Below are 20,809 nucleotides of genomic sequence, written 5' to 3'. Positions count from 1 at the left end.
ATTATATACACGTTAGTTCAACAGGGATTAATAAGAACAAACATTTCAGTTGCATTTGTTAGTTATATTTAATGAAAATAGCATTTATTTACAATTATGCTTCGTATGTAATAAACCCTGAGGTAATTGTATTCTTAGACAGGCTTGTCGGTTTCCTTTAACTTAATATTTTCGTATTCTTCATTCTGCATCAGTGAATATTTTTCGAGAGCTTGCGAAACTAATAAACTAGCTGCATTCACAGCCTCGGTAGTCATGTAACTTCGAGCTATTTCCGCTATCTGTTCTTTTATCTGCGAAATGAGATTTAAATACAATATAAAAATTGAATTTATCGAAAGAAGTCCTTTCGGAAAACACGGTTCTTTACCTGATCGTTCGTGAGGCTAAAACCGAGGTAGTTGGTACAAATCGTAGTATACATACAGAGCACGGTCATAAAAAGCCCGCCTACAACAACCGGGAAGAGGAAATGCACAAGGTAAACACTGGCTCGTGCTCCATACATCAGAATTTCACCGGAGAATGGAAGCAAGTTCGTCATAACATCGACAGCGGAAAAAGCGTTCGCCGTTTGCGTTTGAAGAGCCTTAGGCACGAGATAATTCTCATATCCAGTCTGCATCACGTATCCATTGCTGTATTCAGGATAAAACGGATAAAAGTATCTACTAGCGATTGCTTGATTCCCTTTAGCCACTATCGCGTGATGCGATTGTTCCTGACTATTGATCGGAGACGTTACGACGCTTCTCTCGTTCGATTGTTGTTCACGATGGATCTGTTCGTTATTGTCCTTCTGTTCTTTAACCGGCACAACCATAGCTCCGCACAAGCCGACTATTAACCAGATAATTAAAACGCGATGCATTATTTGTCGGTATTTTCTTTTTTAATCTTAGAAATATCAGTACTTTTTTTAATTTCACGCAAGTATTCGTGCACCGTTCCAGTGCCTTCCAAGTCTGACGACTAAACGAAATATTCACAGACCTGGGTTTATATGCGTTGAGAGCACAAAAGATCACAGACAGTTCACCATTTGGGAAAAATAACAGCAGGTACATCTTCAACCCTCGTAAGGGCGGGGTAAGGTAGTTTCACCTTTGTAATAGCTCTTCCTTGCATACCTGGGCTTGTGAAAAGTATTATGCTCATTGTTCACATTTTGAACCACCTCTATCTTCAATTCGACACGGGGTTTCGGAAAATCACTTTACATTGAACAGAATTTTCCAAGAAAAGAAGATAACTATTCTTTTTTCTTTTATGAGTAAACAAAAGATTCTATGACATTGAAGAAGTAGGAAGATAAGCGATTGAACGCTAATCGTTTTATAATGTGTGAAATTGTCAAGTTCGCGCTAACTGCGTCCCATCTCTTATTTGATTGCGCATTATTTCGATCTCATCTTCGCTACTGCTGTCTAAATGAATTATGTTTCTTCGATTATTCCCTTCTGTACAATTGTTCGATTCCTTTTCACGACGTTTGCGTTTTCGACTTTTAAGAAGTCGTTCGGCTTTTTCTAATAAACATTCTTCTTGAATCATTTCTACATCTTCAATTTCGTCTCCCGCTACACAAAACGAATCCTGAAAATCGTAATATTTTAAGAAATCCGCATAATTATATAAAATAGTTATGACAAATAAGAAGATTAAAATATTTACATTTACGTAAGTATCGTCGAGTTGACTTAAGGGTTGCGAATATATCTCCACTTTGGAATCGAGTTCACGAGGTTTCTTAAAAATAAAACCATTTGGTTTTTTAACTGGGCTTCTAACGCTTTTTAAATAATGAACATGCATGTCGGTCGTATCGTGCACATTCTGCGTATAACTAACGAAACCTTCAAGATCTTCGTCGGTGCCGGAACTCCCATCTGTCGTAAAGTCGTTCAAAGAAACTTCTGCTTCGTCATTTAGAAATTCTTTCCTCGCTTTGTTCAATTTTCGACGTTTCCGTAATCTTTTATTCTTTTGAATATCTTTCGCTTCGCTTTTCCGACTTTTGTATTCATTTTCAAAGGATGTGTCACTATATATCTCGGTCAGGTCAAAGTGTGACTTATTGAAGTATGGACTTCTATTTTCTTTCACATTGGAAAACCAACCATCGTCCAGTGAATTATTTATCGGAAAATTGCATACCGAATTTTTTCTCTTTCCTATATTGGCTAATTTTTCCGAAATACTTTCTTGAAGAACATTCCCTGATACGTTCGTTGGTTTTTTTACGGAAATCCAGCCGTCATCCGAAGAATTCTTTTCGATACTAGTTTCAGCTGTGCTGACTGATATGTTACTTTTTTGTGCCATCGATGTGCTATTAGAAATAAAACTCTCACTCAAAGAATATCTTTCGACTTTACTTTCAGCTATGTTAACTGATATATTCCTTTTTTGTGTTATCGGTTTTCTGACACAAATCCAACCATCATCCGAAGAATTCTGTTCGACATTATTCCCAGCTTTGCTGATTGATGTGTTATTTGTTTGTCTTATTGGTTCTTTGATAGAAGTCCAAGACTTATCCGAAGAATTCCGTACGATGTTATCTCTACCTTTGTCGACTGATTTGTTACTAGTTTCTGTTCCTTCAGATGTATATTTTATATCATCTTTGACAGGGTTGGCCGGAATTTCAAAGCAGTCGTCCCATTCAAATTCTTCCAATCTCAATTCCATGTCGACCTCGTTTTCATTATCATCCATGTTTTCCTCAACCTTATCTTTATTTAGTGTATCCATTTGATCAATGGAACTTAACTGATCTATCTGACTGCAAACTTGCAACAGAACACTATCGTCTTCAAACATATCGTGGTCAGACTCATTATTTGCTTCTTGAGTCATTGACTCTAAACTTAATTGCGATCTTCCATGATTTGTTTGTGACACATTAGAAGTGTCTAAGTTCTTAGAACAAACAGATACTGATGTACAATTATTCTTGTTCGCTTCTTCGCTTGTTTTTAATTTGCTATCACATAGTTTTATAGTGTCAGAAAAATCTTTTATTTTTGTTTCTTGAAAAACATTAATGTTATTAATATGCGTTTGTTCGACATTTTCAGCCATACTGAATCCAAGTTTCGAATCACAACTAATTTCTGTGTCATCAGATGAGTCGTCTAATATATCCTCAAATTTACTAAATTCACAATTCCCTAATTTATTAAATTCTTTTTCTGATTTGCTGCTTTCACATCGACCGGAAGCAACTGATGAAGCACAAGCGTCATGCTTCTTCTCTACGTTGTCCGATGTATCGCTTTCATCGCTTTCATCGAAGATATCTTCGAACCTCGATTTTGAAGTGACACACCTGTTGACGTCTACGTTCGTTGTTTTTTCGAATACACATTCATTAGAAAAGTCACCCCCTACGTCATCAAACAAGTAATCATCTACATATAAATCTTTCTCGTTTTCGTTTTCACTATCATTATCCAATTCTTTTTTATCGCTTTCAAAAAGAGCAGTATCACTCAATGTGCTTACACATTCAAGGATTTCAGTACCTGGTATTGAAAAATTAAAGAAATTTCTAATGTAAGGAAACTGGGGTATGTAAGATTCGTTAATATTCTCATTCTCCTTATTTCCTTCTCTTTCCGAATTTATCAAAGCACACGTCGTAAGAAACTCAAGGGAATCCTTATCTGAAGTAAGAATTTTTACGTCCGATGATTTTACGACATTACGGATATTATTTTGGAAATTATTAGGAGTACGTATTTCACAATCTTTCATTTTCGTTTGATCGTTCCTCAAATATTTTATCATTGAAAATTGACCTCCATCTTTTCCCGATTCCAAATTAGATTCTAAAAAGTACGATTATTCGATTAAGACTTTAAAGAAGATTCTACATGTTCCATGTACGTATTGATATATTTTTATTACCTGTGTTAACTTTCCTTTTTAGATTATTGTAACGTTTATTATCTTTCTTATCTAATTTTCCTTTCCCGCTTCTGGATTGTACAGTTGGCGTTTTCGGATGAACATTAATATGCATTTTTATGCATTCGGGTGTTAAATGATCGGGGATCATACGAGGATTGTTTTGATAAAGCGAAGAACAAATGTTACTGGTATTTAATATTTTGTCATTCAGGGAATCTCTTCTAGCCATTGTGGATTTTAACGTCTGTAATTGAACATGAGATGTGAAATCTTTTCGAGTTCTCGGATATACTATTTATTACCTCGTATTCTTTACCATCCGTGACAAGAATGATTATGTGCCCATCGCGTTTTCGACCCGTTCTTCCCATTCTTTGCACCAATCGGATCGGAGAATGTTGGGACACGTCGAAACAAATTATTAAATCTACTTCTCCAACATCCAACCCTTCTTCTCCTATAAAGCATCAAAGTAATCTTCATTTTCAAATGATGTATGATACATATGGCAATGATATGATACATATGATATATAGTGATGTATGATGATAATATTTGCACGTAATCAGTGCATTACGTACCTATACTCGTGGATACAAGAACATTTACATGATTGCTTCGAAATTTGTTCAAGGCCTCTACTTGCTGTTTTTGCTTTTGTCCAGCTTGGCCGACAAACATTTGCGGTCTTATTATGGGTTGGCATTGCCGTAGTAAAACATATACTTCGCTCACAATCTGTCGATACTATGTACAAGAAAACAATTATATTCCGTGTACCAGTTTAATATCTTAATCAACCTAAAGATTACGAACCTCGACGAAAACTATAGCTCTTGTATCATTCTTATCATTATTTTTAAAATGGTTCAAAAGGAGTTCTTTCAACTTTGCAAACTTTGTATGCCCGAATACAAGATCTTCTGGTATCTGAAATCCGTTTGCCAATTGTTTAGGAATAAATAATAAATTTTATGAGCTTTAAGAAAATTTATACAGACATCTTTTATGGTTTCTTCGCTTAAAGCTTTCGCGTCCGGAAATGGACCTAAATAATTTTTAATATCATCCAGCAATTCTTGCAATTGTAGTTCGTCGTTCATCCAAAATTTATCATTGTGATCTATTATAATAATATAGAAATTATTAAAAAATTCACTTTGTATGCTAGAAAGCTAGTAAAATCATACCTTGATAGAATTTATAAAATGCTCTTAGTCCGTCTCTGATCAGAAGCTCGTAGGCATGATACATTGAGAGTAACACGGTTATTGTTTTCATAATCATTCCATAATTCCCCGTTTTGTTTGTTTTATTCTGATATTCTCTTGATATGTAAAATATCTGGATATTACGAAAAATCTTTTAGCACTTTCTTCTTTTTTAGATCTACATAAAGTATCTAATAAGATATTTTACCCTTCCTTTTGAGATATTTGCCGTATTTCCGCGAAGAACATTATTTTGTAGTAAAACTTTTACATGCCTATCCATAATTAAGATATATCTTTCTTTATATTGTAACAGTTCTTTGTTAAGAGGTACTAAAATAACGTCAACTTCTCTCTTGTTAATATATGGTACAATATCAATAGATGTTTCATCTCTCAATTCCATGTGAGCTATTAGTAAATTTTGTATCACCTACAAGAAACTTTACTGTTTTAATTCATACTTAAATATAAGTTATGTGCATAAGATACCTCGTGAACATTGCCGATCTTATTTCCTGGTGTAGCAGATAATGCTAACACTCTGAAATATTGATTCTTCTCAGCCAATAATCGAATACACTGAGAATATAAAAATATATGATAATTAAAAATTTCTATTATCTTCTCATTCGTGCAAACGAATGCTTCTAAGAAGGCACATTTACCTCACAATAAGAATGTTTCCCCAAAGCTTTATGAGCTTCATCTATAACTACACATTTCACTAAATCACTAGGTACAACATGTTTTTCTAAATCATTCTGAAAAACTTGAGGCGTTGCAAATATCACTCGTTTTTTCAACCAAACTGCTTCACGTTGCTTCTGATTGACTGCTCCTGTAACGTACAATGTATTTTAAGACTTTGATAATATAATAAATGTGAGTCATATTCCAAAATCTATAGAAATCATTAGTATTAGTAAAAAAGTTATTTTGCTATACCTGTAAGTTGAACAGTCTCTATAGTAGGTATACCCATTACATTGTGACAAGCATCAATTTGTTGAGCAACCAATGGCTTTGTTGGTGCTAGAAATACTACTTTTCCACGAGGATACCATCTCCAAAAGTTATACATTATAACTGCAGCAATAAATGTTTTTCCTAGTCCTAATACATAAAAAATATAAAACATTAAAATACATATACTAACTTTCCATAATTACTTTTCTCTTACTACTGTTTTCTTTTCTTTCTGTTTTAAAATATCATTTTATTTACCAGTGGGTAAACAAACTAAAGTGTTTGTATATAAGCAAGACTTGACAATATTGAACTGATAATCTCTGATAGGATAGTTTTCGGGATAAATCCATGTTTTGCCAGCAGAAATGTCGAATCCTTTTATTTCAGAATCAGTTGATATTTGTGGATTCTGCGATAATAATTCCATTTTTTGTTGATTTAGCTTCTCTTAATTGATCAAAATAATAATTAGACTTCAGTAATAAGATCCGAACTACGACGAACTCCTAACTATATTTCTAACCCTCATCTTACATCCACTAACTCAATACAGTATCCCGTTCACATTGATATTACTGTTGCCAACTAGTAGTGGTATTTTAAACTATTTTTTTTAAATTTTGACATCCTGTCGGCTGTGGCCGCATCCGTGATAATGTGAAGTTAAAAATCATGAACATTCGCTGTGCAAGGGTTCGCAAATGACTTTCAACAAGTTACTTAATTACAAATTAATTTATTATACGTAAAATACATAAAAGAATGCGATCGAATGGACCAGTGAGCATATAGAACGGATGTACACAGATGTTTACGCAGCTATAGACGAATAGTGCTTGATAAAAAGTAACTAAAAGCCGAGATATATATAATAGACTAGATCCCTCGTATTAACATGTATGATTCGATGATAAATGACTATTTAATGCAGCTTTGTGGGCAAATTTTTTTAAACATATCAGGCATTCGTGAGTTTTTTCATTTATGTGCATGGATAGGTGTTTCTTCAACGTAGGCTTATCTTTAAATATTTTCTGACACGCGCTACACTCGTACGGTCGTTCCCCGGCGTGCACCAATATATGACTATTTAATGTCGTTTTCTGAGTAAATGCTTTATGACAAACGTAACATTCGTACGGTCTGTCACCAGTGTGACTTAACATATGCTTCCGTAGCGAAGATTTTTCCTTGAACGTCTTTTGACAAATATGACAAGCATGCCGTTTGTCACCGGTATGTATAAGCATATGGGAATTTAGTCTAGTCTTCTCTCTAAAGGCCATTTCGCAGAGTTCACACGCGAACGGCTTCTCGCCCGTGTGTATCAAGGTGTGCCGATTTAGATCCGATTTGCGTGTGAATATTTTATCGCAAACTTTACAATCGTATTGACCACCGGTGTGCAATAACATGTGACTGTTAAGGTCGGATTTCCGGGCGCACGCCTTATGACATATATGACATTCGTGCGGTTTCTCGCCTGTATGCACCAGCATATGCGAGTTCAACTTCGCCTTTTCTCGAAACGTCATTAGACACTCCTTGCATTCGTACGGTCTTTCGCCAGTGTGAACCATCGTATGCCTTATCAATTCCGATTTCCGTTTATACGTTTTTTCACAAATGTTACAGGCGTGTGGTTTCTCGCCGCTGTGCGCCAGCATGTGATTGTTTAACGCCGTTTTCTGCATGAACGATCTATGACACATTGTACATTTGAACTGTTTATTTCCTCCATGCAACGTCATATGCATGTTCAACTTCGCTTTTTCCCTAAATGCTGCAAAACATACATCGCATTTGTACGGCCTTTCTTCTGTGTGAGTAAGCACATGCCGATTCAGACTAGATTTTTCTTTAAATGTCGCGTGACAGACATCGCACTCGAATATTCTGTGGTCTTCCGTGGTCATTGACTGATCATGTTCAGAATCCGGTCTCTTCATGAATGCTTGTTGTAACGCATCGTCATATGGTTTTTCTAGCACGTGCATCTGCATATGACTACGCAAACACCATTTGTAAGCGAATCGTTTTTGACAAACATTGCACTCCAGTGGACTCATACCAACGTGAGTTAGCATGTGAGCATGTAGACTCGAATTGTCCTGAAAATGTTGTTGACAAACCTCGCACTGATTTCCGCTACAGTGCAGTCTCAAATGAGTGACCATAGAGTCATTGTTCAAGAACCATTTTTTACAAATCGCGCATTGTATCTTATAAAATTTCGGTTGTTGTCCGTTCGGGCAGAACCCGGAGTGTTTCTCGGCATCATGAGCTTGAATGAAGTTTGCGTTCGTTAAGCACCTTTGCATAGCGCCATCGTCTTTGTCGCATAAATTTGCACTCGTGATTTGCGCTGTCCAATTCTGATGGCTACTCGATTCTCCATCCAGTTCAAGTTTTACCTAGAATCGTTTTGTTCGATTGATTTCATCCTTCTACAAACGAGGCTCATACATCGACAATTTCGTATGAAATTTACCATTTCATTAGAGAAGTCAACTTCGTTATTTTCGATAGGTAAAAATACCTTCTCGAAAGTCCCAGAACAGATGTCCTCCATGTAGTCTGGATCAAATCTATCGCCTGGTTCTTCCTTAAGTACAACGCTTACAATGTTTTCGTCCTTAAAGTAAGGGTTTAAGTTAGAGTCCTTGTAGAAGCATTCTATTGTATGGTGCTGCTGTTTCATAGAAAACGTTTACCATAACCTGACTGTCTATGTTTAATACATCCATCGGTTCATCTTTCACTTTAAAATCTTCCATTTGCTATTCTGTGCTCTGAAAACAAAATCAAAATTCTATTATTCAAACGGAACATATCTCGTGTACAAACGTGACGATCATGCCGTCCATACAACACAAACAATTGCAATACAACAATACTGTGCAATACTGTACAGTCATATAACCTTAAAAGTACAATGCAAAACTTAATTATCGTAAAAAATTGACCGCGCGCAATCGATTTATTTGTAAGGTTCTGCAATAATTTCATTATTTCGTTTGTTCTTTCGAGAGAAACGGTTTTAAACAGTGATCCTTCTAAAACTATACTTACAGCAAAGATTATACATTTCACCCACAATGTATAACACACGAATCAAAATCCATTAAATTCAAATTCCTCCTTTTTGTACGTCAGCGTAGTGAATTTTTTTTGTTCTTTCTTGTAATTAGGGGCATGTCCTATTAATCCTTCTGAGGAAATTAAACCTGTCCAATCGATCGATTTACTTATGTATCATGAGACTATACTGTGCGTTCCTCTATACACATGACAGGCATACGTTACGTTACATAAATACCATACATCCAGCGCACGATTATACATATGTACGTGTACGTTCGTACATATATACATGCACATGGACAATATGGACATGGACATAAAGTTACTGAACAGCTCAACCATATCATACCACTATTTAACAAGTTTTACACTTATACGAAACTTGCGAGCTCAATGATTACGGTCGATAACTTATGTGTATATACATTTTTTTCTAGAGGATAGATCTTCTTTGATATATGTTAAATGTATACTTCAGCAGTCGGAAGACAAAACGAAAAAAATGTTAGGACATGTTTATAACAATGAAATAATAAGGAAAAAGGATTTTCTATCATACTAAACGTTTATTTTTGTAATCATTTTACAATTTTTTAATCATTTCCAATTTTCTCTTTATTTAATTCAATTACTCGTCAGTGTTCAATTTAATGTTGGAACTACTATATTTTGTTCTTCTTCAAATAATAATTAGTCTTTTCTAATAATACAGAAATCGCGAATTGACTGAAGGAGTTTTAAAAAATTGAATGATACTTCATTGCATCTTCGTTAGTAGAAAAGACATGTAGCTGAATGATATCTTTAGTATCTGAAATGGTTTTAACTTAAGAAACAAAAATTCACACAGATGAAGAAAAAATGAATAATTCAAGGCGGAAAGGAAACATCTTACGTTACAGAGCGTTGGCATCGTCATAGGCAATATTTTTCCGGCGGTTATATAAATTGGCTTATTTGCTCTTATCATCAAGAAAATCAAACTCTTTGATTTTCTTGGATCGAGACTCGTCCACCCGCATTCATACGCGGCATCAAATATTCCTTCGGCCTATGTGCACGATAAAAAAAAATTAACATACGATACAATGAATGTAAATGAGAATTTTCACTTACTTCGCTCAATAAAAGTTGTCCTGCGATACAATAGAGACACATTTGAACGAACGCATTTATAATAACGGACGCAAAGAAAGCTGCGCGAACCATGGAGATCTGTTTTTCTTCAAGAAATATCTATATTAAACATGCATTAGAATATTAGAACACCTACCCACCATTCCTTAATTGTGAAAATTCATTTACTTACAGTGATAATTAATAATCCATAAATGCATGTGATCAAACCGCAATACAATAACAACAGCAGAAGTAACAAAGTAAATGTACTTTCGATTACATCAATTGCGCTATACCGATATTAATAAACGAACGAGTCAATAATTTCACGTAGGTCATGAACAACGATTCTTTTATGTAAAACCATACGAGAAAAATATTAATTAAAGAATACCTGATAAGTCGTATATGTCGTTCCACGATAGCCGTTAAGACGTAATTAAAAGTTTCTGATTCTTTTATGTTTGCAAGACGAACACGAAGATTTTTCAATTGGCCGCTAATGTGCAGAACTAACAACCCAACCAAATTATCGATCCCGAGGTAACAATTTATTATTAATATTACGCCAAAGGTTTGCGTAACGTAGAGTATCTCGAACAGCGGAGTTTTGTGGACGTCGTAGAAAAAATAGCTTGGCAATGGGAGAACGTCTTTCGGATCGGTCCCATTCTTAACGAATTGAATGGAAATACCGAATCTTGGCAGAAGTATTATGAGCAATATTGTAAACATCCCCATGATAAAACCAGTTACGTTGATTGTTCGACCGACACGCGCTCGTCGTATCATCACATTTCTCTCGATGTCCGGTTTCGACTTTGCCCAATCCTCGGCAATCATGTCCACGAGCGGCGAGAGAACTTCAAAAAAATAAATAATAATACGTACCCCAGTGCACGATATTTCTCCTTATCAGAGACGATGCGGAATTTACCTTCCTTTTTGTTTAACACCACGCTGAATTTCATTATCGTTATTGTTAAAGGCACGGAATAAGCAAAGTTATTCACAATCATCACTACACTATCACATTGTTTAATCAAATCGAATATGCAAGGAATCAGACAAAAGATGAATATTGTCAACGATACCGCTGCGCGAAATTTCGGGGACAATCTCTCTCTCTTGTCTTCTTTAACAGGCCAGACTCCGATTACCTTCAAACTACTCCGGTTTAGGCTGACTACCCATTCATAGTCTACGCATATAATGAAAGAGTAACAAAATTTATTAAGTCTAGAACGACACCGTGAAATTAGACTAAATTATAGTCATTTATAAGATTGTGTCAACGACTCAAACGTGTAGTTCTAGCGTTAAGACTTATGAGAACAGACGGAATGCTATGTGAAAAATATGAAACGAAATACACCTGCCAAAGAATCCAACTTCGTCTTCGACATATTCGTTTCATGCAAACTTTTTCTACATACGAAAGAAAATGTTAACTTTATCTTTCTACTTGCGCACCGTAATAAAAATGTTGGTTGGCAACATTAAATACTCATGGTAAGAACTTTAAGCAAAGTCTATGGTAAGAAAGGGTAGGGCAAAAAACGTACAATGTTTAATACTTTATTTCGTCTCGTCTCTTGGGAATTGTAGCATCGTTGCGATGTTGCGTTTTTTCTTTTGCAACTACGATGAAATGTAGTTAGGACAACAAAGTTTCAGACTAGTTAAGAACAGTCTCCCCTTTCTCTCGTACATTTTTAATAATTCTGATCGATCCTACGAATGAGGTGTAATGCAATTCGGAAGACAACTCGATGTATCGTCGCGAACGCAACATCCCTTCACTCTATGATAACATTCGTTGATCTTAACAATTTGTTCGACGAAACTTTATTAACTCGTCGTATATGTCAGTGATACAAAAGTGAACCAAAATATATGTAAAAGTATATTCAGTCTAAAATTCGAATGCATTTAAGCTTTCCTCCACTAACGACTTCGTGTAGTTTCAAAACTTGTTCGATCAATCTTCGAAAAGGGAGCCAACATTCTTCTATTTCGCGCGAACACCTAATCAATCAACTAGGACGATCACGATCGCGAATCGATGTGTCTTTTCATTTCGAATCAAGATCGATCGCTTTCTCTCGACACAGTTTTCCGTGCGTTATGTTCTTTGTGGTAATCTCATTGCAGTGCAGGTGCTACCTCACGCACATTTACATAAGTAAATTGTCACGAACCAAATGCCAGGTAAGATTCGTGAGCTCTCCGCGTGGAGCGCCGGTGTGTGAACGACCTGTCGAAAGACTAAATGTTGTATTTACCTATTTTGACTACCTGTTTCTTTTATGTTTCGACACTATTTCGATTTTATCTCTTTTTCGAATCGTTCCACCATTAAAGGGAAATAAACATTGGTGAAAGATTTAAGCAACAACTGAGAAAAATCACGTCAAGGGGGTCGCATCACGTACTGGTAGGCGTTGCTGTCATTTGGCTTCTCTGCGTCTTGATTATTTCGTCTAAATTTTATGCGACAATACGGTTTCTAATTCTAGTCCTATCTCGAATCGTGATAAGTAAGTTACGGGTATTATGTTTTTGAAAGTGTGTAAAAATTGTACCTAAGAATGGACCACTTGTTGTGAGCACAGTTGATAGATTCAAACCTACAGTCCTTCGGATTAGGTAATTGTTTCTTATCTGAAGATCATTGTTATAGGAAGGGCGATGTTTGCGAAAAAGAAAAAGAAACCACAAATATCTACCCCAACAAATTTTGAACATCGTGTGCATACAGGGTTTGACAAACGTGAAGGGAAATTCATTGGACTTCCTTTACAATGGGCTTCTATTGTTGGGAATAATCAAATTTTAAAGTCTACAAATAGACCGCTGCCTCTAGTAGATCCGAGTGAAATTACACCTACAGAAATCCTAGATTTAAAAACAATTGTTCGTGGTCATAATGACCCGAAGGCAAGGACATCAAATGCAGAAAAAAATACTGAAAATGGCTTGCCTAAGACTAGTACTGTTGCTAGATCTAATTCACTTCGTTCTTCAAGTCCTCCAAGACTTAGAAGAGATTATAGGTAAAACTATACAAGTAAAGATATAATTATTAAATATACTCATTTATTTAACTTTTAGGCATAATAGTAATTTGCCACCCTCAGTGCCAGAAGGTCAAGAAGTACCGCCTAATGCTAATCAAGTACAGGGATATGTCAGCTATGGAAAGCAACACAATTATCTTGATAAATTGAGACAACAAAATTCCTTTAACGTTACAGGCAACATGAATCCTAGTGTACAGAACATGATCCCAAATTTGCAAAATCTCAATCCAAATATGCAATCTTCTCCTAATTTAACACACGCTGGCTCAAATCCTCCAAATTTGTCTTTAAATTTTCAAAATTTGAGTCCTATTTCGACTCCTCAATGTCCCACCCAAAGTCCAAGCACTCCCCAGCTTACAGAATCTGAATTCCATAGGCTAAATACTCAAATAAATGCTGCTTCCGGCCAATACAATGGGAATGTTCAGGTATGCAAGTTACATTATTAATTTTATCCTTCCATTTTTTATCTTATGCCTCACTTTTAGATTTCAAACGTGGAGTCATCGTCCAGGGACCAGCAATTAAATCAAAATACTCATTTGCATAAACTGCAGCCGAAAATTTCACCTGTGGGTTCTATTGCTTCACAGCGACCACTAAGTCAATTAAGTACGCATAACGTCAATAAATATTCGCAAGCGTACAGTACACCGGAAAATCCGTCCATCTTGCAATCTCATATGAAAAAGCCGATTGAGACGTCTCAATCGATGCATAATCTATCAAAGTCCAGTTTACCGTCCTCTGGAAACAACGCGACCCCGGACCAAAATCAGAATATGAAGAGCGCTCTGTCTTCGGGAAATTTAACGGTCGGTTCAGGCTCGGGTTCAAGTACGTCCAATAAGCAAACAGCGGAACAAAGACTCACCCATGAACAATTCCGAGCGGCTTTACAGATGGTCGTAAGTACAAAAAGTTATAATAATACACGTATGAAAAAAGTGCAGCGTAAAAGTTGTTTAAAAACGCTTAGGTGAGTCGAGGTGATCCAAGAGAAAATTTAGAAAATTTCCTTAAAATCGGCGAAGGAAGTACAGGAACGGTATGTATAGCGACCGAAAAGAATACGAATCGACAAGTGGCTGTAAAGAAAATGGATCTAAGGAAACAACAGAGACGCGAATTACTGTTCAACGAAGTTGTAATTATGAGAGATTATCACCATCCGAACATTGTCGAAATGTACGATAGTTTTTTGGTAGACGATGAACTATGGGTCGTAATGGAATATCTTGAAGGTGGAGCGCTCACAGATATCGTTACGCATTCCCGAATGGATGAAAGTCAGATCGCTACAGTGTGTTCTCAATGTTTGAAGCCACTTGCCTATTTACATTCCCAGGGTGTTATTCACAGAGACATCAAATCCGATTCTATACTATTGACAGCCGACGGTAGAGTCAAGTTGTCCGACTTTGGTTTTTGCGCTCAAGTATCTCAAGAGTTACCACGGCGAAAATCTCTCGTCGGAACGCCGTACTGGATGAGTCCTGAAGTTATATCAAGGTAAGTTGTATTTTTTCTATGTCTTGAACAATTGTTTTATTACTGGAACATCTGTGAAACATTTGCATTTGCGGTGCCAGGTTACCGTATGGTCCCGAGGTAGATATTTGGTCATTAGGAATAATGATCATTGAGATGGTCGATGGAGAGCCACCGTTCTTCAATGAGCCTCCCTTGCAAGCTATGAGACGTATCAGAGATATGCCCCCACCAAAACTGAAGAATTCTCATAAAGTAAGTTTTAGACAACGTAGCGCTTCAAAGATCAGCGATACGAGGCGACGTATATTAATTCCATTTTTGTTATTATCATAAAGGTCAGCCCACGACTTCAAGGTTTTCTAGAGAGAATGCTTGTTCGAGATCCGGCGCAAAGAGCCACGGCGACCGAATTATTGCAACATCCGTTTCTCAGGCAGGCACAGAGTCCAAGTATTCTAATTCCATTAATGAGGGGTTCTAGACATACGAATTGTTGACAAGGCAATGAAAAAGCAAACGAGTTCGGTAATTAATTCATCAACACCGACGCTGATTACGAGAATAATTGTGTCCACGATTGTTTTTCTTTTAGTTTGTTGTTACATTTTAAGATATGTAGAGCTTAGAGACGTTCAAATGGCCTTTGATTGTTAAACGTGTACTTACATTCCATTGTGGCCTTAATATAGAAGCGTTACGTTATAGATCTGTCTATATTATCTGCGGTATAGGCATTAGTATTGTAGAACATATTTTTTATATCGAATTATTTATCGAATCATAGTACACACTCAAGTGCCTTTGCTAAGCAGCGTCGTTTTTTCGTGCGCTTTTCTCTTTTTGTGTTTTATTTCGATACCTACTTTATTACTCATTAACCGTGGAACATTTTGTGTGAGATGATAAACAGAAATCTCCCACTGTTGATCTGGATGCCGGCAAGAGATGCGATTAATCGACCGAATAAAAACTACTTTTGTAAATGTTGTTACTATGCGTGTTATTATGCATGTACTTAAGGTTTTAATCGAATAGTCATATTTAATCGGAAAGTATTAATAAGGTGAAAGCGACAGTGGCCACCTTAAGAAAGAAATCAGTGTTTTAATTGATATTCGTCTTCTGTATTTAAGAAAAAAAGAACGGTAATCATACCTAACTTATTCATTGCGCGTTGATATCTAATTACAAAAAAATTCAATGAATTATAACATCTTTAAACAATAATTGCCTAAATGGATAAGAATGATAAACGGATCAGGCTTATAATGCAATGCTGATTCAAACAATATTTAACTGATAAAACCGACGTATGTTGTTAATCTATCATGAAAAAAGTATTCTAAGTTCACAAGTTCATAAACAAATCGTTCACGTTTGAATATATACATACATATTCCATGTGGACGGAACACGAGATAATAATCTTGAGATGATAAGTCGTAATGCCATTTATCCTGATCGAACGAAAGGTCAAAATACAATATGGATAAAAGCCACCGACCGACCAGACGATTTAAAATCGAGTAAGCGACTAAGATATATATATATTATATATAACAATAGTATATTTACAGGATGTGTAGATATTACCAAATGTTATGGCGTAGATGAAATGTGTATACAAATGGCTCATTGTATTTCGAACTGTGGACTCGCTTCGCACACATTCATGAAGATTGTAACATGTAACACGTTCTCTCTTTCTATCTTTACAGTTTTCTATGCGTCGCTGCGTCGCTGAAGGATGTATGTAGTTACGTATTTTCTATGTATGGATGCGAAGCTGGTCCAGAAACCACTTGAGTCATCTGTACGTACATACGCAAGAACAATCGTTGTAGAATATTAATTTACCTGCCATTTATGACGAAAATCATATGAAACGATTTGTTGTACTTTTATTGTATTCGCCACCAGAAGTAACATTATCAGTGGCTTGTGCTATGTAGTCGAAATCATGTATCACATGCATACGATAAAACGTCGATTATTGATTATTGATGATCTGTCTACCAGAATGGAATTTGAACATTAAGCGATCAAGCAAGAAAATAAATTTGTTCAGATGAATTTCAGTTTTTGTATAATATATTTATAAAAATACAGAAAAATTTATTGCATTTTGTTAACATATATTCTTGTATCGTTTGTAGAAATTTACACGATAGTAAGTGTTAATGGCACTATTATCGCGTGATTCCAAATATACACATGTATATTGGTTCAAATTAAGATGATGCGTTTATGGTCTAAGCCAGGGCTTCTTAAACTATGGGTCGCGACCCCAAATGGGGTCGCGTAGCAAAATTTTGACGACTGTAATGGTAACTCGCAATCATAAATGGGGTCGTGAATGACAAAAGTTTAAGAAGCCCTGGTCTAAGCCCTAAGCTCCAAGCCTTAGATCAGTGATTCTCAACCATTGTGCCGCGGCACTCTAGTGTCCCGCGAGATTCTTGAAGTATGCCGCTACTGTCATGTAATGGCCCCTCCCGAAATGAATAGTATATTGTGCACCAAGGGCCGAAAGTGGGACTTTCCGGGCGAGATTGATGTTTGAGCACGAGTGGCAGTCGAGAGCGCCCGCAGGCGCCCGAGATGAACGCGAGCTGCTCAAATTATCATCCGAGCTGGGCGTGGGCCCTACACGGGCTCTCATTGGTCAGCGTTTTTCGTTAATAATTCAAAAACCATAGCTCACTGTGCATTTTACCAAAGGAAATTGTTGTTCAGAAACACCTCCAGAATCACTTCTTTTCGGCTCTAACACTTTCAGGGACATCCTGTATGTATAAAATTAGACCCTTACATAAAGAGGTTCTGGCTATGGGCCTGGCCACTGCGGATACTCATGTATTAGCAACGTCAGACAAGTAGTTCTCAAGACTGGCTCAACGTTACTGAAAATTATTATCCTACGCTAATTTTACAAAATATATTACAGGTACATCAATCAAGAAACCAAATAAAATTCTTTTAATCTTATTGTTAATGTGTCGTCAAATTTTTAAATTACTTCTAATGATTTTAATAATTAGAAGTATACCATGACGAAAAAAAGGTTGAGAATCACTGCCTTAGACTTAACAAGCAAGTAGATAAGCAAATTGAGAACACCAACCACTTAATCAAATAAGTTAAAGAAAAATCCATATAATTTTATTGATGAATTAGAAATATTGAATCTGAAAACATATAAATGTACTATAATTTTATTACACTGTCAAAAGATTAACTGTGACAGAATTTAGGCAAATTCCTTGAACTCTGTTGATACGGCACATTCCTTGAATTTTGTTGACACGGAGAAATGAAAAGTACTCGTTTGTTTGGTCTAAAGTCTAAACGCGTCTTTAGAAAGTAGTTTTGAAACATTACCAGTTGATTGGTGGAACGTGACGAGCCTCTTTTTGACCGAAATGACCTTCGCGTTCTGCTCGATTACTAGCACTATCTATGTTTCACGATTACCCAATCGATGTTTTTTCATTAAATCGCATCGTAGTCAGAATTCACGTTGCACAATTCACGTGGCACGTTTCAACCGTTGGAAAATTCCTCGGACAAATTTAGAAAATTACCTGAATGCTTATAACGCAGATACGCGATTGCGATAAACCCACCTGAAACGGCACTTCTTTCAATACATCGCTTTTTTCCGAAAGAGAATTCGAAAATGATGCAAAAAGTAATGTTCGAATCGCGTTTAACGGGCGAACGTGCTCGAGCATCGCTACATGGCTGCATAACCGCATACCTGCGTGTCATGTTCTCTTACTCTTTCTAAGCCACTGTCATGTTTCGAGAAATGTTACAAAGGTAAATTTTTTTAGGAGACTTCTGAAAGTCCTGCGAGGAAATGGCAAACGAGCATTGGTAATACGCAGGAGTTCGACACGAGGAACAGTACTTCAATTTCACATAACTTTTCGGTACCGGAAGGGTCTAATTATGTATATTTACGTAACGTACAATAAATGAGCAACGCTTCGCAAGTTCGGTAACCGCTTGCGCGAAATAAATGGTGCACGTTGTAAAATAATTAATTATAGCATATGTGGATTTGCAGATCTCACTGTGACTATCATTGCATCAGAACCAATGAAAAGACAAGCTGTTGGAGGCTCGTCTCGAGCTGACCTCGAGTCGAGGGTCCGCCTTTCAGAATGACGAACGAAATTCTCTGTCATTGCGTCATTTCGCTTCGATACTTAACTGTTCTTCATTCCCCTAATTCTTTTTTACTTCCTACAGGTATGTATATAAAGACATTTTATAAAATAATCTAATAAATATATTAATTGTAAGGCGGCTTTATTTTCTTAATCTGATCGCATTGATACACATACTTTATACACTTTAAACGTAAGAGATGAGTACGCCAAATCAATACACTTCTACCAATGACGAACAGTTTTACAAAGATTAAGATATCAAATGCTTATGAAATGAATGACTGCTAAACGTTCTTCCAACTAAAATATTCTATTTTTGTCTTTAACATAAATGTCTCTCAAGCATAAGTAAGATAATTTTTTACGCTAAACGGCTAAACGTTTACAATATTGATTTGTAGGTCTGTAATTCCATTGACGAATATACCTTTTCCTATGAAATGTCCCACTGTACAAATTTATATCTGTAGGCTCAAAGTTCTACGAATGTGGATCAGCACAATTTCGACTAGATAACAACTAATTCTGACGGTACTAAAAATCTAGGTTGTTGCGTCATTGTGACTTTCGTGAACGCGGCGTCAGTTCTATGTATAGAGAAGAGGACGCAGCGAAAGGGGAAAGAAAAGCATACAGTGGGTAGATTCCGTGCGTGTAACCACGAGTTATCTTTGCGTCAGTTCAGAAACAAAGATAGATAAAGAAGTGGGGGCAGACAAGACTCGGAGGATAGTCAAGGAGAAGGACCGAAGATTTTACAGCATAGGATTTAAAAAAGGAAGGAAAAGAAGGGTATCACAAGAAGCGGCAGCGACTGCGAGGTCATAAATATAAACGCTTTTATGCCCTTCTACTATTCGATTGGTCGAGCCTCCGGACGAGCCTCCCGTGGTAATGACGACACGTGATTCCGAGTAACTATCGAACGGCGCCCTGACCGAGGCTGCAGGACAAGGAGGAAGGGGAATAAAAAGGAAGAATCAACAGAAACCAGACGGGGATAGTAGAAGAGAACAGGTTAAGAGCAAAGAAGAGAAGAGCGACCTTCGAAAGTTGGATCGCGATTATATGTGCAGCTCGTATCGCACCTTACCAAACTGCAAAATGTTAAATGTAATGATTTGTAAAGTTTTAATTGAACACAAGAAGAAAGATTTCTCTTCCAGATGAACTTAATAAACTATTAAAAGAATTCTACAAAAGTATTTGAAATGAACGTGCTTTTATTGGAAATTGTACGAAAAACGTGGCTTATCAATCAAATATATTTTATTGTTAGTCACGCGTATCATGGACTTCGTCGCGCGGAACATTGAACTTCTCCAATATCTTGATCATATATCTTATGACGTAGCAAAACGTCTGAAGATTAAATAATTTTGATAGTCATCAAGAATCGTGAGTAGACGGGGAGTATGTCTGATGAAGAGAGAAAGTTGAGCGATAGAATAGGTAGAGAGATAGACGGAAGAAGGGATGAGTAATGATCAAAAAATTTCTTGACTTCTTCGGTTATTTTCCCATCCGTTGAATGGACCATTCTTGCTGGCATAGCGGGCACCGATTGTTCTGTTGGACCCAAAGAGACATGCAACAATAATGAAACGAATGATTGCACTCCCCCCAGACGACAACGCAGTCCTCTTTGCTCTCTGCTTGGCACCGAAGACACGCGTCTGAAAATTGAAAAATAAAAGGAAATTAAACAAACGTCAATGCTACATTGTAAAGTTGCAAGTGTTAACGG

At 36.5% G+C, this 20,809-nt stretch overlaps 5 protein-coding genes across 16 annotated transcripts in view; 1 reads left to right on the top strand and 4 right to left on the bottom strand.

The window, feature by feature from the left end:
• Nucleotides 1–43: 43 nt before the first annotated feature.
• On the bottom strand, nucleotides 44–6,675 carry Fancm (FA complementation group M). 3 transcript variants are annotated; one of them, XM_018033668.2, is made up of 15 exons: nucleotides 6,357–6,675; nucleotides 6,078–6,245; nucleotides 5,798–5,970; nucleotides 5,622–5,711; nucleotides 5,338–5,562; nucleotides 5,109–5,262; nucleotides 4,920–5,041; nucleotides 4,735–4,848; nucleotides 4,500–4,665; nucleotides 4,221–4,375; nucleotides 3,916–4,162; nucleotides 1,675–3,836; nucleotides 915–1,596; nucleotides 371–840; nucleotides 44–293 (listed from the first exon to the last, which is right to left on the bottom strand). In XM_018033668.2, the coding sequence occupies exons 1-13, from the start codon at nucleotides 6,526–6,528 to the stop codon at nucleotides 1,354–1,356; spliced, it is 4,191 nt and encodes a 1,396-aa protein (XP_017889157.1). In that variant the 5' UTR covers nucleotides 6,529–6,675; the 3' UTR covers nucleotides 44–293; nucleotides 371–840; nucleotides 915–1,353. The 3 variants fall into 3 exon arrangements, with proteins under 3 accessions (XP_017889157.1, XP_017889158.1, XP_017889156.1); XM_018033669.2 differs by having other exon boundaries at nucleotides 994–1,596; XM_018033667.2 differs by having other exon boundaries at nucleotides 371–1,596.
• Nucleotides 6,676–6,817: 142 nt separating this feature from the next.
• LOC108630279 (gastrula zinc finger protein XlCGF57.1) lies at nucleotides 6,818–9,724 on the bottom strand. 2 transcript variants are annotated; one of them, XM_018033465.2, is made up of 4 exons: nucleotides 9,174–9,723; nucleotides 8,816–8,893; nucleotides 8,593–8,736; nucleotides 6,818–8,515 (listed from the first exon to the last, which is right to left on the bottom strand). In XM_018033465.2, exons 2-4 carry the CDS (start codon nucleotides 8,876–8,878, stop codon nucleotides 6,992–6,994), a joined length of 1,731 nt encoding a protein of 576 aa, XP_017888954.1. In that variant the 5' UTR covers nucleotides 8,879–8,893; nucleotides 9,174–9,723; the 3' UTR covers nucleotides 6,818–6,991. The 2 variants fall into 2 exon arrangements, with proteins under 2 accessions (XP_017888954.1, XP_017888952.1); XM_018033463.2 differs by having other exon boundaries at nucleotides 8,593–8,893; nucleotides 9,174–9,724.
• Nucleotides 9,725–9,942: 218 nt separating this feature from the next.
• Nucleotides 9,943–11,761, bottom strand: LOC108630267 (odorant receptor 67a). Its single transcript, XM_026818015.1, has 6 exons — nucleotides 11,680–11,761; nucleotides 11,242–11,505; nucleotides 10,699–11,167; nucleotides 10,495–10,594; nucleotides 10,302–10,421; nucleotides 9,943–10,236 (listed from the first exon to the last, which is right to left on the bottom strand). Exons 1-6 carry the CDS (start codon nucleotides 11,708–11,710, stop codon nucleotides 9,943–9,945), a joined length of 1,278 nt encoding a protein of 425 aa, XP_026673816.1. The 5' UTR covers nucleotides 11,711–11,761.
• A 776-nt stretch (nucleotides 11,762–12,537) lies between these two features.
• On the top strand, nucleotides 12,538–19,194 carry mbt (serine/threonine-protein kinase PAK mbt). 9 transcript variants are annotated; one of them, XM_026818039.1, is made up of 8 exons: nucleotides 12,538–12,741; nucleotides 12,824–12,909; nucleotides 12,988–13,360; nucleotides 13,419–13,818; nucleotides 13,879–14,298; nucleotides 14,370–14,902; nucleotides 14,983–15,136; nucleotides 15,220–16,957. In XM_026818039.1, exons 3-8 carry the CDS (start codon nucleotides 12,996–12,998, stop codon nucleotides 15,379–15,381), a joined length of 2,034 nt encoding a protein of 677 aa, XP_026673840.1. In that variant the 5' UTR covers nucleotides 12,538–12,741; nucleotides 12,824–12,909; nucleotides 12,988–12,995; the 3' UTR covers nucleotides 15,382–16,957. The 9 variants fall into 9 exon arrangements, 4 of the variants coding, with proteins under 4 accessions (XP_026673840.1, XP_026673839.1, XP_017889013.1 ...); XR_001916875.2 differs by lacking the exons at nucleotides 12,538–12,741; nucleotides 12,824–12,909 and adding exons at nucleotides 18,721–18,819; nucleotides 18,957–19,194 and having other exon boundaries at nucleotides 12,996–13,360; nucleotides 15,220–16,697; XR_001916876.2 differs by lacking the exons at nucleotides 12,538–12,741; nucleotides 12,824–12,909 and adding exons at nucleotides 18,721–18,887; nucleotides 18,957–19,194 and having other exon boundaries at nucleotides 12,996–13,360; nucleotides 15,220–16,697.
• LOC108630321 (Regulator of cullins 2) overlaps nucleotides 19,185–20,809 on the bottom strand; it is a 25,270-nt gene continuing 23,645 nt past the window's right edge. The window contains exon 2 of the mRNA XM_018033529.2: nucleotides 19,185–20,738. Within this exon, the coding sequence (XP_017889018.1) occupies nucleotides 20,575–20,738 (164 nt within the window). The 3' untranslated portion in view covers nucleotides 19,185–20,574. The remainder of the gene's footprint in view (nucleotides 20,739–20,809) is intronic.

The sequence above is a fragment of the Ceratina calcarata genome, unplaced genomic scaffold (assembly GCF_001652005.2).
Source record: "Ceratina calcarata isolate Rehan_Ccalc_2016 unplaced genomic scaffold, ASM165200v1 scaffold72.2, whole genome shotgun sequence".
In the NCBI taxonomy this organism is placed as follows: domain Eukaryota; kingdom Metazoa; phylum Arthropoda; class Insecta; order Hymenoptera; family Apidae; genus Ceratina; species Ceratina calcarata.
Note: the sequence above shows the minus strand (reverse complement) of the source record. Positions and strands in the feature narration are given on the sequence as shown.

Excerpts from the sequence above, each read along its gene's own strand:
- Fancm (XM_018033667.2), bottom strand. The coding sequence starts at position 6,528 with ATGGAATTATTATCGCAGAATCCACAAATATCAACTGATTCTGAAATA. Across the intron at positions 5,263-5,337 it reads CAAATATCTCAAAAGGAAGG|ATATTTTACATATCAAGAGA; the intron begins GTAAAATATCTT and ends CGTAATATCCAG. Across the intron at positions 4,376-4,499 it reads TCTTGTATCCACGAGTATAG|GAGAAGAAGGGTTGGATGTT; the intron begins GTACGTAATGCA and ends GATGCTTTATAG.
- LOC108630279 (XM_018033463.2), bottom strand. The coding sequence starts at position 8,802 with ATGAAACAGCAGCACCATACAATAGAATGCTTCTACAAGGACTCTAAC. Across the intron at positions 8,516-8,592 it reads TTGACTTCTCTAATGAAATG|GTAAAACTTGAACTGGATGG; the intron begins GTAAATTTCATA and ends AAACGATTCTAG.
- LOC108630267 (XM_026818015.1), bottom strand. The coding sequence starts at position 11,710 with ATGTCGAAGACGAAGTTGGATTCTTTGGCAG. Across the intron at positions 11,506-11,679 it reads GAAGTTGGATTCTTTGGCAG|ACTATGAATGGGTAGTCAGC; the intron begins GTGTATTTCGTT and ends TTATATGCGTAG. Across the intron at positions 11,168-11,241 it reads GGTGTTAAACAAAAAGGAAG|TTCTCTCGCCGCTCGTGGAC; the intron begins GTAAATTCCGCA and ends ATTTTTTTGAAG.
- mbt (XM_018033524.2), top strand. The coding sequence starts at position 12,996 with ATGTTTGCGAAAAAGAAAAAGAAACCACAAATATCTACCCCAACAAAT. Across the intron at positions 13,819-13,878 it reads AATACAATGGGAATGTTCAG|ATTTCAAACGTGGAGTCATC; the intron begins GTATGCAAGTTA and ends CCTCACTTTTAG. Across the intron at positions 14,299-14,369 it reads GAGCGGCTTTACAGATGGTC|GTGAGTCGAGGTGATCCAAG; the intron begins GTAAGTACAAAA and ends AAAAACGCTTAG.